General features: G+C 38.7%; 1 protein-coding gene across 28 annotated transcripts in view; it reads left to right on the top strand.

Moving 5' to 3' along the window:
- cnc (cap-n-collar) overlaps window positions 1-17,477 on the top strand; it is a 332,362-nt gene that overhangs the window by 252,405 nt on the left and 62,480 nt on the right. For all 28 annotated transcript variants that reach the window (XM_067762112.1, XM_067762111.1, XM_067762118.1 and 25 more), the window contains one exon: window positions 200-694. In XM_067762112.1, the coding sequence (XP_067618213.1) occupies window positions 200-694 (495 nt within the window). The remainder of the gene's footprint in view (window positions 1-199; window positions 695-17,477) is intronic.

Below are 17,477 nucleotides of genomic sequence, written 5' to 3'. Positions count from 1 at the left end.
TAAGTAAGTAGCGTTGTTGCAGCTGCTGATCTACATAAGAAGTTCACACTATTTTGACTTTAATTTAACCTTAGCGCCTTAGTTTATCCCCTTCCCTTCGAAATAAATAGTGGGATAGCAACATTTATCTTAGTTTCTGTATACACATTTCTTCTTTCCGTCCTCTAACTTAATTTTTTACTATCATTCTTTTTCAAAGCCGGATAACGAAGCCACTCCTTCAACATCGAAAGCAGCGAATGCAAAGAAAAATAAAAACAACAACGACGATAACAATAATTCGAAAACTGGCGAAGTCGATTCAACATACAATAATAAGGCACTCGTAAACGAAGACAACGATACTAATAATAACAAAGACGAAAGTTTGAAAACCCCACTCAACAAAAGTGACGTCACCAAAGACGAAAAGGCCAAAACAACCGAAGAAAATTATATTGACGATTTCGATTTAACGTTATCGGAGATCGAAATCAACTCATTACCATCACCACTTTTCGATTTAGATGACGAAGCACGTGAAGAACTAGCCGATTTCGATATAATGTTACAATCAACTTCAGCACCGACGCCATTCCACCACCACCATCATCATCCGCATCAACGTGCTGCCGGCATGCAAAGTTATGTTGGTGGCGGAGCGAATAGTGCATTCCATCGTCAAGCGACCGGTTTTCATCATGGACATCATCAGGTAAGTGGCAAGAAATAACATAAATGATAAAATAAACTAAAAAATTGTTGGATGTGAGCACATATTATAGACTATAAAAGAATAGAATGAAGAGTGAAGATGCATCATAAAAATAGCTGTGGGTGTGTGCTACGGCATCAGAGAATGTGTGGGGAAATGTGAGGGGTTGATGCAATCAATGTCAGCAACAGCTGAAGTGGTTTGAAAGTACTTATTTCATTTTTTATAAGACAATCGAAACAGAGACATGGAAAAGATCAACAAAATGGAGCGCACAGAGTATTTTCAGGTGCAAATGCGGTTTTGCATTTCATTATTTTTATTTTGTTAAAGAACAATGTCGAAATATCGAATTAGTTAAATCTTTTGTTTGTTGGTTAGGATTGGTTATTCAATAACCAACCAACTGTCCTCAAAACGAAAAGCCAAATTGAAATGGAAAGGTTTTCAATTTAGCTGGTTCCAAAACGGACAGTCAATTTTTTTATCGTCGAACTGCCTTATTTAGAGGGATGCGACCGTAAGATACTGTAAAAAGAAATTGGTTCTTCTGTTTTCTGCTCTCTGGCTACTAGGGGCAGCGGGGTTGTTAAATATCAACACAGCAATTAAACTGTGTCCCATAAAGCTTTTAGTATTTTCGAAGAGGACGCAGTTTTTTTATAACAAAATCCTGATACCTACTTGGGATTTTCCGCTTGGTCGGCAAACCAGTTCTGGTAGCACTAAGTATGGGCACATTCCGTCTATGTCGACGCTGAATGGAATATCTCGGCTGCTAGCTCGAAAATGCCCTACCTCAGAATTTTTTTCATAAATACTCTGTCTCGCGTAAAAATGTATTTAAAAACCTAATATAGTGCGTCTGTTAATAATATTCTGCAATAATCATTTTTCCAATATTTTTTGACAAAGAGCGTTTTCAAAACGGCAGGCGAGATAGGGTGATATTCCACTCAGCTTTACTGACCAGACAGTTCAACCGATTCTAACTCTAGCGTTGTATTTTTCCCAATTCTTAACAAGTCAAATCATTTGAACAATTATTTACATTTCCGAGTCATGTCTGTATCCGGTGGACCCATCAAACTTGTGATGCCTTCTTTCCCAGATTTCGTAGTGAAGTATACGAAACCAAAACTAGAACCTAAATACTGGTTATGAGTTTATAAATTGTGAGCTTGTTCAGTTTAAGATGACCCTATCTCAAATTAAAATTTGTTCAAGTAACATTATCCCAGAATTATTTTCGAATAGGCCCTATCTTAGAATTTTATTAAATAAAATCATATCTTAGAATTCAGTCGAAGAACGCTCTCAGATTTTTTTCTAAAACGGCTTTTCTGAACATTAAATAAATATATTTAAAGCACAGAGAAGCCGTTTTAAAAAAAATTCCTAATGGGGCTGTTTCAAACCTGGTGAATCTCCACTCGGTCGTCGAAATATTTATTGCACTACATCCTCTTAAGGTAATTGCCGTCAGTTGCTGAGGGCTTGCAGTTAACAAGTTAGGATCATTTCCAACCAACCTCGTATACGACAAATTTCAAGCTCAGATTTATAATGCCCTCTAAAGATTAATTTGCTTCAGTTATTCAATAGTACGTATGGGAAGTTACCTCATTAATTTCACTATCTGGAACATTACCTATCGCTAAGGTCATGGTTACCAGAAATACGTAGTTTTAAATTCAGTATCTACTTTCTGTATTGTGGCGAATGTTGACATCACTAGGCTAGTTAATAATCATGCAACAACAAAAACATGAAGCAGCCACTCTTATGTACAAGGCAACGAAGAGATACCTCACACACACAGATGTAGTCATCACCCGAAGTTGTTACTCACACATACACACGCATATATGTAGCTCAATTACCAAGCAGGAGATACAGCAGTTCTAGAAGGCGAAACGTCTAGACTTTAGTAGAAATATGCGAATGAAGCAACGGAGAATATAAAAGCAGCGCAAGTTGACTAATCAGTATTCAGTTTGATTTAAACACGCTATTAGTTGCGAAGCCACCGTGGTGTGATGGTAGCGTGCTCCGCCTACCACACCGTATGCCCTGGGTTCGAACCCCGGGCAAAGCAACATCAAAATTTTAGAAATAAGGTTTTTCAATTAGAAGAAAATTTTTCTAAACGGGGTCGCCCATCGGCAGTGTTTGGCAAGCGCTCCGAGTGTATTTGTGCCATGAAAAGCTCTCAGTGAAAACTCATCTGCCTTGCAGATGCCGTTCGGAGTCAGCATAAAACATGTAGGTCCCGTCCGGCCAATTTGTAGGGAAAATCACGAGGAGCACGACGTAAATTGGAAGAGAAACTCGGCCTTAGATCTCTTCGTAGGTTATCGCGCCTTACATTTATATTTTTATTTATTTTTATTAGTTGCGAAGTGAAGTATAATTGTACTACTCCCAAAGTAGTCTAATAAAGACCATTTTGCAATAGAGAATATTGGAGTGATTTATTCAACAGTTTAGCGATTCAAACGTTAGCAGAAGGTTTCAAATAAGCGGAATTTCCCAAAATTCGTTACAGTATATAAGAAAGCAGAATTTTATGTGAGTATTTAAGTACGGTACACTATTCCCCTTTGTTCGAAAAAATTGTTACATAAACTCCAGATAATAATAAGCGCGGCACGGAATACTGAAAAACATTCCGCCGTTTTCATTCTGATTTGTTGATGGGGAACACACATAGGGTGTGTTTGATGCGTCCACCGTGGTATGCGTAGCACTATTTGTCGATCTCCAGGCCAGTTGATCAACCTAAGACCGTTGTCCGAGGTGACTCAGATGACACATTAATTACTTACTTACCTTCCTTTTCGTCCCATGCACCAGTTCTTAACGTTCCAATGGGAAGAAGCTACAAGTACGATCAAGAAATAATATAACATTCTTAACTCCAAATACTTGAGTACCATCATGCAAGTTTACGATGCTCAAATATACTTACAATTCAGATATGAGACACGTCTGTACTTTTGTGTGCTCTTCACTTATTCGTTAAGGATCTTCATTCAAATATTTATGGGTGTACATATGCACTTTAGGGTGCACCATATTTATGACTTCGATTTGTGTTCTTTGAAATTACCGTATGAGACCTTAATTTCAAAGATTTTACCTGAAGTTTTAACTTTTTGCTCAAGCCTTAAAAATTCACTAGAATTAGTATTTGCTGTTAAATTAATGACAGTAAATTGCTTTGGGACTGCTCAAACCTTACCTTAGTAGCCAGTGATTTATTACGTTCTATTTCTCAACTGGGATCTCTCGAACATGGCCAAAAATACAATTTCTTAAACTTTGACCACGTTCATCTTAATATATGGAGTCATTCAAAAGTGTTTCGAGATATCGGCCAAACTAGACATTTCTGGAATGATGTCGACAGAAAAAACGTAATATCAGGAGTGGGAATCAAACCTGCACTCCTGCGATCATTAATTTGTTGACAAACAGACTCGATCAAAGCTACGTGTTGGTGTTGTACAACTTCTTCCTAAATGCTTTTTGCTGCATATAGTTGTTTATACTTTCGTACAGTACATACTTTGTATATGTGCTGATACTAAAGCTATGCTTTTCTTTTTTATTCAAGTTCTTTAAGAACATGTGATTGCAAATTAAATAGGCCCACACGGACTCACTCAGTCTATGTGAAGTCGTCATGGACGGGCAGTTCAACCTAAATTGGCCCACCCTATTGTATATACACGCAGTCGATACAGCATATAGTCAAGAGGTTTTCTCAAATATTTACTTCAATAGTCGACAAAATAAATATAAAAGCTTGTTTTGTTTTGTTACTAATATTTGAGTGTTTGTTATGGTTGCTGTTGCTTACATTGTGTTTGAGAAAAAATATAAAAGCAAATTTTTCCGTCAGATTTTGTCTTACACCACCGAGCGTCTACTACCACAGATCTATTTTTTAAAATAAATTCTTAGCCATGTCCGTCCGTCCGTCTGTCTGTCCGTGAACACGATAACTTGAGTAAATTTTGAGGTATCTTAATGAAATTTGGTATGTAAGATCCTGGGCACTCATCTCAGATCGCCATTTAAAATGAACGAAATCGGACTATAACCACGCCCACTTTTTCGATATCGAAAATTTCGAAAAACCGAAAAACAATGGGCGTGGCACCGCCACTTTTAAAAGAAGGTAATTTAAAAGTTTTGCAAGCTGTAATTTGGCAGTCGTTGAAGATATCATGATGAAATTTGGCAGGCACGTTACTCCTATTACTATATGTGTGCTAAATAAAAATAAGCGAAATCGGATGACGAACAGGTCCACTTTAAAAAAAAAATTTTTTTAAGTCAAATTTTAACAAAAAATTTAATATCTTTACAGTATAAAAGTAAATTATGTCAACATTTGACTCCAGTAATGATATGGTGCAACAAAATACAAAGATAAAAGAAAATTTCAGAATGGGCGTAACTCCGCCCTTTTTCATTTAATTCGTCTAGAATACTTTTAATGCCATAAGTCGAACAAAAATTCACCAATCCTTGTGATTATGAAATTAGGGCATAGATTCTATGACGATAGCTGTTTTCTGTGAAAATGGGCGAAATCGGTTGAAGCCAAGCCCAGTTTTTATACACAGTCGACCGTCTGTCCTTCCGCTCGGCCCTTAATACAATAAACTGAGCAAAAATCGATATATCTTTACTAAACTTAGTTCACGTATTTATCTTAACTCACTTTATCTTGGTATTAAAAATGGGCGAAATCCGACTATGACCGCGCCCACTTTTTCGATATCGAAAATTTAAAAAATAAAAAAAAAATTTCATAATTCTATACCAAACGAAAAAAGGAATGAAACATTGCGATTGGATCGGTTTTTGACGCAAAATATAACTTTAGAAAAACTTTGTAAAATGGGTACCATATTAAATAGAAAAAAATGAAAAAGTTCTGCAGGACGAAATCAAAAGCCCTTGGGAATCATGGCAGGAATACTGTTCGTGGTAACTTACTTACTTAATTGGCGCTTAACCGTCTAAACGGTTATGGCCGTCCAACAAGGCGCGCCAGTCGCTCCTTCGCTCCGCCAACCGGCGCCAATTGATCACACCAAGGGAGTTTAAATCGTTTTCCACCTGGTCCTTCCAACGGAGTGGGGGCCGCCCTCTACCTCTGCTTCCATAGGCGGGTTTCGATAGAAACACTTTCTTGGCCGGAGCATCATCTTTCATTCGCATAACATGGCCTAGCCAGCGTAGCCGCTGCGTTTTAATTCGCTGGACTATGTTGATGTCTGCGTATAGCTCGTACAGCTCATCATTAAATCTTCTTCGGTACTCGCCATCGCCAACGCGTAGAGGTCCATAAATCTTTCGAAGAACTTTTCTCTCGAACACTCCCAAAGCCGCTTCATCTGCTGTTGTCATGGTCCATGCTTCTGCCCCATATAGCAGGACGGGTACGATAAGTGACTTGTAGAGTATGATTTTCGTTCGCCGAGAGAGGACTTTACTTTTCAATTGCCTACCTAGTCCAAAGTAGCATTTATTGGCAAGATTGATTCTTCGCTGGATTTCAGTGCTGATGTTGTTGCTAGTGTTGATGCTGGTTCCCAAATAAACGAAGTCTTTTACTATTTCGAAATTATGGCTGCCAACAGTAGCGTGGTTGCCAAGGCGCATATGCGCTGACTCTTTGCTCGATGACAGCAGGTACTTCGTTTTGTCCTCATTCACCATCAAACCCATCTTTACCGCTTCTTTTTCCAGCTTGGAGTAAGCAGAACTAACAGCGCGGGTGTTTAGGCCGATGATATTCGTGGTATTACATGTATAAATAAATTAGCGGTACCTGACAGATGATGTTCTGGGTCACACTAATCCACATTTTGTTCGATATCTCGAAAACGCCTTCACTTATACAACTAAGGGCCACTCCCTTTTAAACCCTCACTAATACTTTAATTTGATACCCATATCGTATAAACGAATTCTAGAGTCACCCCTGGTCCACCTTTATGGCGATATCTCGAAAAGGCGTCCACCTACAGAGCTTAGCCCACTCCCTTTTAAAATACACATTACCACCTTTCATTTGATATCCATGTCATACAAACACATTCCAGGGTTACTCTAGGTTTATTTTCCTACATGGTGATTTTCCCTTGACAAAGGATGAAGGAAAATCGTTCCAAAAAACGTCACCCTTGGTCTACAATTTGGTCGACATTTCCCAAACGTATGTGATATGAAATTAAAAACCACTTATAAACCATCTACGAAACCAACGCAGCTAAGCTCTCAGCTGAGTATGTAATGTTCGGTTACACCCGAACTTAGTCTTCCTTACTTGTTTTACTTTTGTTTCTTAGCAATTTCCACTTTGTTGAAAGTTTCATTGTTGATTTGCTTTAAAACCTTTATTTGTTTCAGTTTACAGTTTTAGTTACCTTAAATTACTTCTCGTTTTACATAAACTATGGAAGATAGTACCACTTGTCATACTTTGATTGGTTTTGAGTAATATTCTAAGTGTGATGATGCTAAAGATACAGATGGTTTGGTTTTTGGTAAAAAAAACCTATTATCTTAAACTTAAAAAAAAATTAAATTGGTATAAGATTTTTTTTTCTTTAGTTTTCAACGGGACCATCACGGCGCTTTCGAAAAAATCCAGCACCTTTCTCACGAATAGTGAAACGCGCATGGCCTCCCATGGGACCAACGTTTTAAACGGTATGTTATCTGCTAATGATTTGAAATCATTTGTAGACACTTTTTGACTAAAAGACCGCTTCGAAGCGTTTCAAATTTCAAAGTGCTACAGTGTAAGCTTTTTTTTTTTTTTTTTTTTTTTTTTTGAATAATGAATTGTCTTCTTGTCTTGTTTATTTATTTATTTGTTACGCGGTTTTGGTTGGATATCACAACTTTAAGGCTTAATTTTCATGTAACTCGAATTGCTCAAATCATTTTATATTAATGCATGTGAGTGACAATAAAGATTAATTAACGTTATGTATGTATATGACAATATCCTGTCAGTACCCTTATCATCAATGATAGATGAGCCTTGGTGAACTGAATAATTTCAGCATAATGTCTGCCATCCACTTCGCTGATTTGAGACCCAACTGTATCGGAGAAAACCACAGGTCGCTGCGGAACTCAGAATTCACTATAGCCCTATACGGCCGTGTTCAGTTGCCCGGGCTACTGCTATTTTCCAGAACACAAGTACAATCAATCTTAAAATAGCCACGACTGTACGAAAGGTCATGCATTCTCAGACTATCCTTGATCGCACGACAGTTCAAATCACGGCTTTAATAGAAACTTGGATATTTGAGCAGATTCTAAATTCTCTAAATGTTGAAGCACTAAACAACATCCCGCCCGGCACTGATAGTACTTATATCATTCGAACTCTTGAGCGCAGGAACTGCTGCTGCGAAGACGCTTAAGTGATCTGCAAGCTTGATTTTAAAAAACCTCCACCAACATTCTTGCTCATCTTTGACCCATTCGTTTGCGATTTAAATTATACCCTGCTCGAGATAAGCCCCCTTCCTATATCTGTTTCGAATCAATTATTGAGGTGAAGTTTGCACAGAGATGAGCTCTTGGCACACATAAGTATGCCCTGTTTGAGATAAATCCAAAGTTGGTAAGATTGCTAATGTACCCGAAGTCAAAAATTCCATAGCCATTGTGACTCTAAAATATTGGATATGCTCGCCATGCCCAGTACGTTCTTTCGCACCAGCACTCCATAGATAGACAGTCGACTTAACTACAATCCCATGAACCAAGGAGAAGAGAGAGATCCCAACTCTTGCCAAGAATGGCCGATGCGACAGCTCGGTTGCACAGAAGTAATTAGTTCAACAAGGGCCACGAGACATTGTTCAATGCTCCCGTGATGTCTGACAGGGACCCAAAGCAAATTATTTATCTAGAGTGGTAAGCAATGTGGGTCTTTTCAGTCCTTCTTTCAATATTGAGTATTTACTTAAGCTTGATGTGTAGCAGCAAACGGAAAAATTGCAGTGGCAATTTTTTTAAAAATTCATTAATAACCCTCGTGACATGTGGGAGTTTTGGATAGGTAATATTTTGTATTTCTACGACAATGATTCCGGTTGGTCCTTGTGCGGCGGGTTTTGTTAGATACCTGTAAAGAAACAGAAGAAGGTGTATTGGACATTCATTAAAATTTCGATGCTCACCGTTTAATCTATGTGGATCTTATATACTCTTCGGAAATTTCTGCCAAGGTTCTGCTCAGATTCTGTATCCTCCAGCATTCTTCAAAACCTTACACATATATGAAGCTTGAAATTTCTGATATCCTTCGAGTTAGTTCGATTTCGGTCAGACCATCGCAGTCACAAATTAGTACATCATCTGTAAACTATATAAACTATATAAAACTCAAATGTATAATTATACTCAGCTGAGCAGAGCTCACAGAGTATATTAACTTTGTTCGCATAACGGTAATCCGTAACGGCATAAACTAATCGAGATAGTTATAGACTTCTATATATCAAAATGATCTGGGCGAAACAAGAAGTTCATTTAGCCATGTCCGTCCGTCCGTCCGTAAACACAATAACTTGAGTAAATTTTGAGGTATCTCGATGAAATTTGGTATGTAAGTTCCTGGGCGCTCATCTCAGATCGTTATTTAAAATGAACGAAATCGGACTACAACCACGCCCACTTTTTCGATATCGAAAATTTCGAAAAACCGAAAAAGTACGATAATTCATTACCAAAGACGGATAAAGCGATGAAAAAGGTTGGCAGGTGGGTTGACCTTATGACGCAAAATAGAAAATTAGTAAAATTTTGGACAATGGGCGTGGCACCGCCCACTTTTAAAAGAAGATAATTTAAAAGTTTTGCAAGCTGTAATTTGGCAGTCATGATGAAATTTGGCAGGTACGTAACTCCTATTACTATATGTGTGCTAAATAAAAATTAGCAAAATCGGATGACGAACACGCCCACTTTTAAAAAAAAAAAATTTTTTAAGTCAAATTTAAACAAAAAATTTAATATCTTTACAGTATATATGTAAGTAAATTATGCCAACATTCACCTCCAGTAATGATATGGTGCAACAAAATAAAAAAATAAAAGAAAATTTCAAAATGGGCGTGGCTTCGCCCTTTTCCATTTAGTTTGTCTAGAATACTTTTAATGCCATAAGTCGAACAAAAATTTACCAATCCTTGTGAAATTTGGTAGGGGCATAGATTCTATGACGGTAACTGTTTTCTGTGAAAACGGGCGAAATCGGTTGAAGCCACGCCCCGTTTTTATACACAGTCGACCGTCTGTCCTTCTGCTCGGCCGTTAACACGATAACTTGAGGTAAAATAGATATATCTTTACTAAACCTAGTTCACGTACTTATCTGAACTCACTTTGTATTGGTATGAAAAATGGCCGAAATCCGACAGTGACCACGCCCACTTTTTCGATATCGAAAATTACGAAAAATTAAAAAAATTCCATAATTATATACCAAATATGAAAAAAGAGATGAAACATGGTAATTGGATTGGTTTATTGACGCAAAATAAAACTTTAGAAAAAACTTTGTAAATTGGGTGTGACACCTACCATATTAAGTAGAAGAAAATGAAAAAGTCCTGCAGGGCATAATCAAAAGCCCTTGGAATCTTTATTAAAATTAGCGGTACCCGGCAGATGATGTTCTGGGTCACCCTGGTCCACATTTTGGTCGATATCTCAAAAACGCCTTCACATATACAACGAAGGGCGCCTCCCTTTTAAAACCCTTGTTAATACCTTTAATTTGATACCCACATCGTACAAACACATTCTAGAGTCACCCCTGGTCCACCTTTATCTCGAAAAGGCGTCCACCTATAGAACTAAGGCCCACTCCCTTTTAAAATACTCTTTAATACCTTCCATTTGAAACCCATTTCATACAAACACATTCCAGGGTTACCCTAGGTTAATTTTGCTAAATGGTAATTTTCCCTTATTTAGTCTCCAAAGCTCTCAGCTGAGTATGTAATGTTCGGTTACACCCGAACTTAGCCTTTCTTACTTGTTTTTATTATTGTCATATTTAATTTACCAAAAGCCTCACAGCTAAAATTGAAGTACGTGTGGCAAAAAAAAAAACAATAATAATTTCAGCATGAATGCAATAAAGCGCTTCATTAAATCATATTGTGTGCAATGTGGTGTGAAATCGTTCAAGTGTTTGCCGACAATTTTTTATTTTTATTAATCACAAACTACAAGCACAACAACAACAAAAAACGGCAAAAAAAACAATCAACTTACTTGGTGGAGCCATTCACAGCAGCCAAATTGACATTTAATTACAGGCCGAGCGAGTGCAGCCCCAAACGGTGTGCGGCAAGCAAGGATGTAAGTAAAATTTGTAGGTAAAGGGTGAATTGTCAAGCAACGTAGAACGAACGTTTTACAGGTAGAAGCATAGCAAAGTAGATGAGGGGATTAATGCGACTATGTCGCGCTTGCGCCCTGTGTAATTTTTCCACTGAATTGAATATTCAATTCGGTCACAAAAAATTGCTCATTGTGATGTGTGAGGTACCTTAAAATCTCTACTGTCTACTGCGTTGGCATGTGGTAATTAGTAGCAGCCAAGTTAACTTGTGCAATTGTATCCACATCAGCTAAATTGCATATTAAATGTATAAATGTGTTGTTAAAAGCATCTAATAATGTGCAATTACTGCTGAGGAACTAACACAGGTTCTGTGAATTAAATTAGTTATGTCAATGTATATTCGGAGAGAAATTCTGCTCGATAGGTGGCGCTGAGGTCGGAAGTAGAGAAGCTGGCCATGAAAGCATGAAGTGACTAGGTAACTTCACTTCGTCACACTCCATGTAACTAATACAGCAGGACTTGCCCATCGAGCATCGCCCTATAATGATACCAAGAGGTGGAGTCAGCTCAGCATTTGCTTAGCTTATCGAAGACAGATCGATCCAGGCGCAGCCTGCAAGCTAAGCACTGGTACCCAGATTATATTTATTTTAAAAATAGCTTGATGTGAGAGCGAGCAATTGTAGACACTCGCCGACAACGCTCGGCCACACAGTCTTAAAGACATCACCTTGATAGCTGCCTCAATGTCTAAGTAGACAGTTCCCTAAAGCATTCCGTCCATATCCTCTTTCATAGTTCGTTTAGGACCCAAACGAGGGCACAGAGAAAACTTTTCTACGGCGTGCCTCCTCGCAACCTTCTACCACTGCACAGCCGCTCCCCGATTCACCTCACTCTACTGTGACAGTCCTGTCGCACAGCTGTCTCTTGATAAACATTACCAGAGACGATTCGACTCACAATCCTTTTAAATCTTTTTCAATAGCAATCAATATGACATTATTGTAAGCCCCTTATATATCGAGAAAGTTCCCTAGCACGAATTCTTTGCGCTTCAGTAACCTCTCTTAAGTTTTACAACCAAGTGGAGAGCTGTTTTATGTGGCCCGTCCATGCAATACGCGTGTAGCGACACCGATAACTACCACTGACGAATTATACTCCATATAAGTAGATCGATCAGGCGTCCTAACTTTTTTAACAGCAACATGCACAAAATGATCATACTAAAGCCCTTGTGCAGGATGTGGGAGCTATTTACGACCTTCTAATACTTTGAAAATAGCCCAAATTTAGACAATTGACGTAGATAGAAGTAACGCCCAAAGATCTCTACAGCTGCACCGTCATTATGCAATCACGAGCGGAGACTTGTACAACTTAAATAAATAAATGTAAAGCGCGTTAAACTCCGAAGAGATTTTAGGCCGAGCTTCTCTTCCAATTTACGTCGTGCTCCTTTTAATTTTTCCTACAAATTGGCGGGATGGAACCTACTTGTTTTATGCCGACTCCGAACGGCATCTGCAAGGCAGATGAGTTTTCACTGAGACCTTTTCATGGCAGAAATACATTCTTGCCAAACACTGCCGAGGGCCGACCCCTCTTAAAAATTTTTTTTTCTAATTGAAAAATCTTGTTTCTAAAATTTTAATGTTTTACCGGGGCGTGAACCCAGGAGCTTCGGTGTGGATGGTGGAGCACGCTACCATCACACCACGGTGGCCACACAACTTACGGGAGATAAGAGCCCATGCAAACTCGTTTGCTTCCAGGGAATTGTCTAACAGCTGTTTTTGGTAAAAAATCGCAGGCGGTGAAGGAACAAATTTGAGTAGGTGTTCATTCGAAATTGTAAGGATTCCTAAGGAAACCTCTCTAAAGTACTTCGCAGGGTCCAGAATCCTCTAGAGTATTTCTCAGAGCCTCGCAGACTGATCCCTCCCACGTTTTCGCAGATGCTTTTCCAGGAGTCTCGCTTGGCTCTCTTTAATTCCAACTCATAAATACACACCGCAACCTTAACCAGTCCCCAGAGTTAGGGTAATTTACACCTACTGACGTTTTTGAAAAGCGGTCTACTGGATACCCTGAGGTCCTCTAATGCCTAAGTCCACCACGTAAGTTCTCCCCTCCCCTAATATAATTGATTAATCATTAAAGATTTCAGCTCCGAAAGAACATTCGATTCTGATATCTAGGGAAACAGGTTTCCCGAGACAAGGCAGATATCCAAAACCTCCTCCCTAACTGCAGTAACGAACGTAGGATCATCTCCCGTGCTGCAAATACATAATCCCTCGTTTGAAATAAAAGGGCTCACCCTTTGCGTTTGTGTAAGACAAGGGGTTAGAGACAAAGACTCGGAAAGGCCGAACTTTGGGAGGGGTGACATAAGGTCAACGGACATAACATCAATTGGCCTTATGACGTCTTAAAATGGCCACAACCTTAAAACTTAAATGATTATGATGTCAACATTATGGACGTTATGGCCATTATGCTTTTCTGAAATTGTCATAAAGTCAATTTACATATATATTCTAAAGTGGCCATAAGGTTAACTATTAGGTTTGAAAGCTACCAACTGGTGAATTTGCAGTTGCGCAACTGCAGATCGGTAAAAGTGGGGCATTGCAGTCAAAAATTGGATTTAAAACTGGTCCAATAAAGTTTTCTCTGATATAAGAACTTCAGCTTAATGAGAATCTGGAGAAAAAAGTCGGATGATAATTTATTTAAATTTTTTTCGTATATTCACTCCAATGAAAAATCAGATTAAAAACTGTTCTTGCAAGGATTTCTTTGAAATAAGAACATATTCGGCGGCCACCGTGGTGTGATGGTAGCGTGCTCCGCCTACCACACCGTATGCCCTGGGTTCGCACCCCAGACAAAGCAACATCAAAATTTTAGAAATAAGGTTTTTAAATTAGAAGAAAATTTTTCTAAGCGGGGTCGCCCTCGACAGTGTTTGGCAAGCGCTCCGGGTGTATTTCTGCCAAGAAAAGCTCTCAGTGAAAACTCATCTGCTTTGCAGAATCCGTTCGGAGTCGGCATAAAACATGTAGGTCCCGTCCGGCCAATTTGTAGGAAAAATCAAGAGGAGCACGACGCAAATTGGAAGAGAAGCTCGGCCTTAGATCTCTTCGGAGGTTATCGCGCCTTACATTTATTTTATTTTTTAAGAACATATTCAACTTAACGTCTGATCCATCCTGTGGAGCTTTTTGTTTTTTCTTGGTCTCGATATAGTACAAATACAGTTATGTAATTTTTCCTGAAATGGTCATAAGGTCAAACAGAGTTTTGCGAAATGCCCGTAACGTCAAACTTAAAATGGTGGCAAAGTAAAGTATCCTGATATCCATTTGAAGTGGTCCTAAGACCAATCGTCCTTATTATGTTTTGAAGTTGTAATGTCAATTGACTTTATGGCCGTTGGTTTTATGTCACCCCACCGAACTTTTTAGCTAATTCACAGCTTATCGAACATTTTTAAGTCTCCATGTACTATATGCGTACATTCTAGTTGTTTATATTATCCATGGAAATATCACAGGCGAAGGATGGGAGAAAAATTTGGGTTTTCCCCTACGCAGTGTAAGAGGAAGTGATTATTACTTTTAATTTCTCTAATGAAATTATTGTAGTTAAGCAACAAAAAAAAGCTTATTGTTTTCTTCGTTTTCTTTAGCACTATTTTTATCTCATTGCATTCTCACATCATAATATTGAATTATAAGAAACTTTTTGTATTTTTTTCGGTCATTAACTAAACGTGCTTATTTAATGGCTTAGCAACTGCAGACGCATGCGCACATTCCTGAATGTGAACATTCAAGCGGTGAGCAGTACAAACAGTTGCAGTAGCATTTATTAATTATTAAGCAATTTATGCACAAAAAGTAATAGCAAATATGTAAAAAAAATAACAAAAAAAAAAACATTGAGAAGCGAAAACCCAAAGGCGCCCTCTTTGAAGCACGTTTTTTTTAGAAAAACGCCAACTCATTTTGAGGCTACTTTTTGTCCGTAGCGAATTATCTAACGGCACTTTATGAACGCAAGAAAAACAACAGTACTCCAAACAATTCATTGAAAAATGAAAAAATCGCAATAAATACAAATTTACCAATGAATTTTCCAAAAAATGAAAACATTTAAAATCATTAATATTGTCTGTGATGGCCAATACTTCGTGCAATTCTACGAGGAAAAAATCTTTTTGCATACTACATACACACATGCCTAGGGGCAGTACACCTAACATGTACCTTGCACTGCTGAATCTGCATGTGTGTGTGTCCGTTTGCGCGCCTGCGCATAAACATCAAAAGCATCAAAAGGCTTAACACACCATAATCCTCAGCGCAAAGTAACAGCAGGTTGCTGAGCTGTAACAAATGTTCTTTTTGTCGTCATTGTTGTAAATCGTCCGTATGGGTGTGCGTGTGCGCTACTGACTCTTATTCTTGGGTAACGTCGGTTTTTACGTTAATTTACTACTGACTTTATGACTACATTTGTCATTCGTCTCCTTGTTGTGGTTAAACGCGGCGTCCTTTTCCTATTAACGCACTTCGTCCTTACTGACCTTACGATAATGCGAAAATGAAGTTAAATATCTTAAATAATTTTTTTCTACTTCTTACCACCAATTTTGAAGCTTCTTTTTATGTACCCTCTATGACTTTTAATGAAGTAATTAAGTAAACAGAGGCACTAGGTGGGTATAGGAAGTTTTGTAATTAATAACACCACGTTACATACCTGCAGAGATTGTGGTAAAACATTATCCTCATCTTGGCTTGAATTACATAGATTTTTGGCCCATCAGAGACTTCCAAGGGAGAATTGTTTGGTAGGTGAGAAAGAATGAGCCGAAGGAGACGTCTCTTAAGTTGCCCGTACCCATTCCCTTTCCAGGTTTTTATCTCGCCTACCAATCTGACATGGTTTAGTGTGTTTCCGGAAACAACTAAAAAAATAAAATAAATGTAAGGCGCGATAACCTCCGAAGAGATCTATGGCCGCGCTTCTCTTCCAATTTGCGTCGTGCTCCTCTTGATTTTCCCTACAAATTGGCCGGACGGGACCTATGTTTTATGCCGACTCCGAACGGCATCTGCGAGGCAGATGAGTTTTCGCTGAGAACTTTTCATGACAGAAATACACCCGGAGCGCTTGCCAAACACTGCCGAGGGGCGACCACGCTTAGAAAAATTTTCTTCTAATTGAAAAACCTTATTTCTAAAATTTTGATATTGCTTTGCCCGGGGTGCGAACCCAGGGCATACGGTGTGATAGGCGGAGCACGCTACCATCACACCACGGAAACAACTATCTCTACGTTAAAAGCAAAAATGTGAATAAATTTCAACACGAAGTATATAACCCGTTGTATGTATACCTTATTGAGCAATAACGAACCTCGACTGAGGCCATCCGCTTAGAATGGTAACCACGGCATACCTACTTAGCATTTAAAGGCAAACACTCCAGCCCGTAGGTTAGGTCTAACTGGTGAGTCAATAAAGATCCCTCACATAGACTTAAAGTGTTCAAAGTATTTCCAGAACTTGTATCATTGCCAAACAGAAAAAACCCGATTAAGATCCATTGATTTTATGTTATAAAATACTTCCTCTGGAAGATACCAGAAGTTCTATGGGTTCAACTTAAGAACGGTGAAATCTATTACCATGATAGCCAAGGATCACTTCGTTTCCTCCATATACTATGAGATAAACGTAGTCGCAGAGTTAGGTTCCTTTAGAATCTACAAGTAATTTGGAGTATTCTCGTTGCCTGCATTTACCTTATCAACCACTTCTTCCCTTTTTTGCATACTACCACTATTTCCATCCTCTTTCTATTTACCAACTTTCGGAGTACATTGTTCCACGCTCTGCTTCCAAGTTAGAAATATAAGGCCTTTCATAGAGATTAGCTTACTTCATTGCCCTGGCGCTGCTGTATTTACTCTTCTACTTTCTCATCCTTAAAGCAGCCTTGCTACCTTAGCCGATTTCTGCCTCTTCTTCCCACTCGATAATTATTTATGATCCACTTACCTTCGACCTTCTTTCACTCTCCCTCATGGTCATGCCAAGCGCTCTCTCTCTCTCTCTCTCGATCATTTGGGCGGACTAAGTAAATTGTGAAGGGACTATCATTCACCATTCTGTCTCGTTCTCTTCAGGGCTCGCATACCGCTCAGTCATCCGTTAGTTCACCCTTATCGACGTTGAATGCCTTTGAGCTAATAATCTTGGTCGTACGACTACCTGCCCGACAATGCGGAATCAGAGGCCACCGTGTGAAGTGGCACTGCTGTGTACCGACCAGTTCAACTTAAGGTGAAAAGAG

The sequence above is a fragment of the Eurosta solidaginis genome, chromosome 1 (genome assembly GCF_040869045.1).
Source record: "Eurosta solidaginis isolate ZX-2024a chromosome 1, ASM4086904v1, whole genome shotgun sequence".
NCBI classification, from domain to species: domain Eukaryota; kingdom Metazoa; phylum Arthropoda; class Insecta; order Diptera; family Tephritidae; genus Eurosta; species Eurosta solidaginis.
The sequence above is the reverse complement of the archived record's forward strand: the minus strand, read 5'-3'. Positions and strand labels throughout refer to the sequence as shown.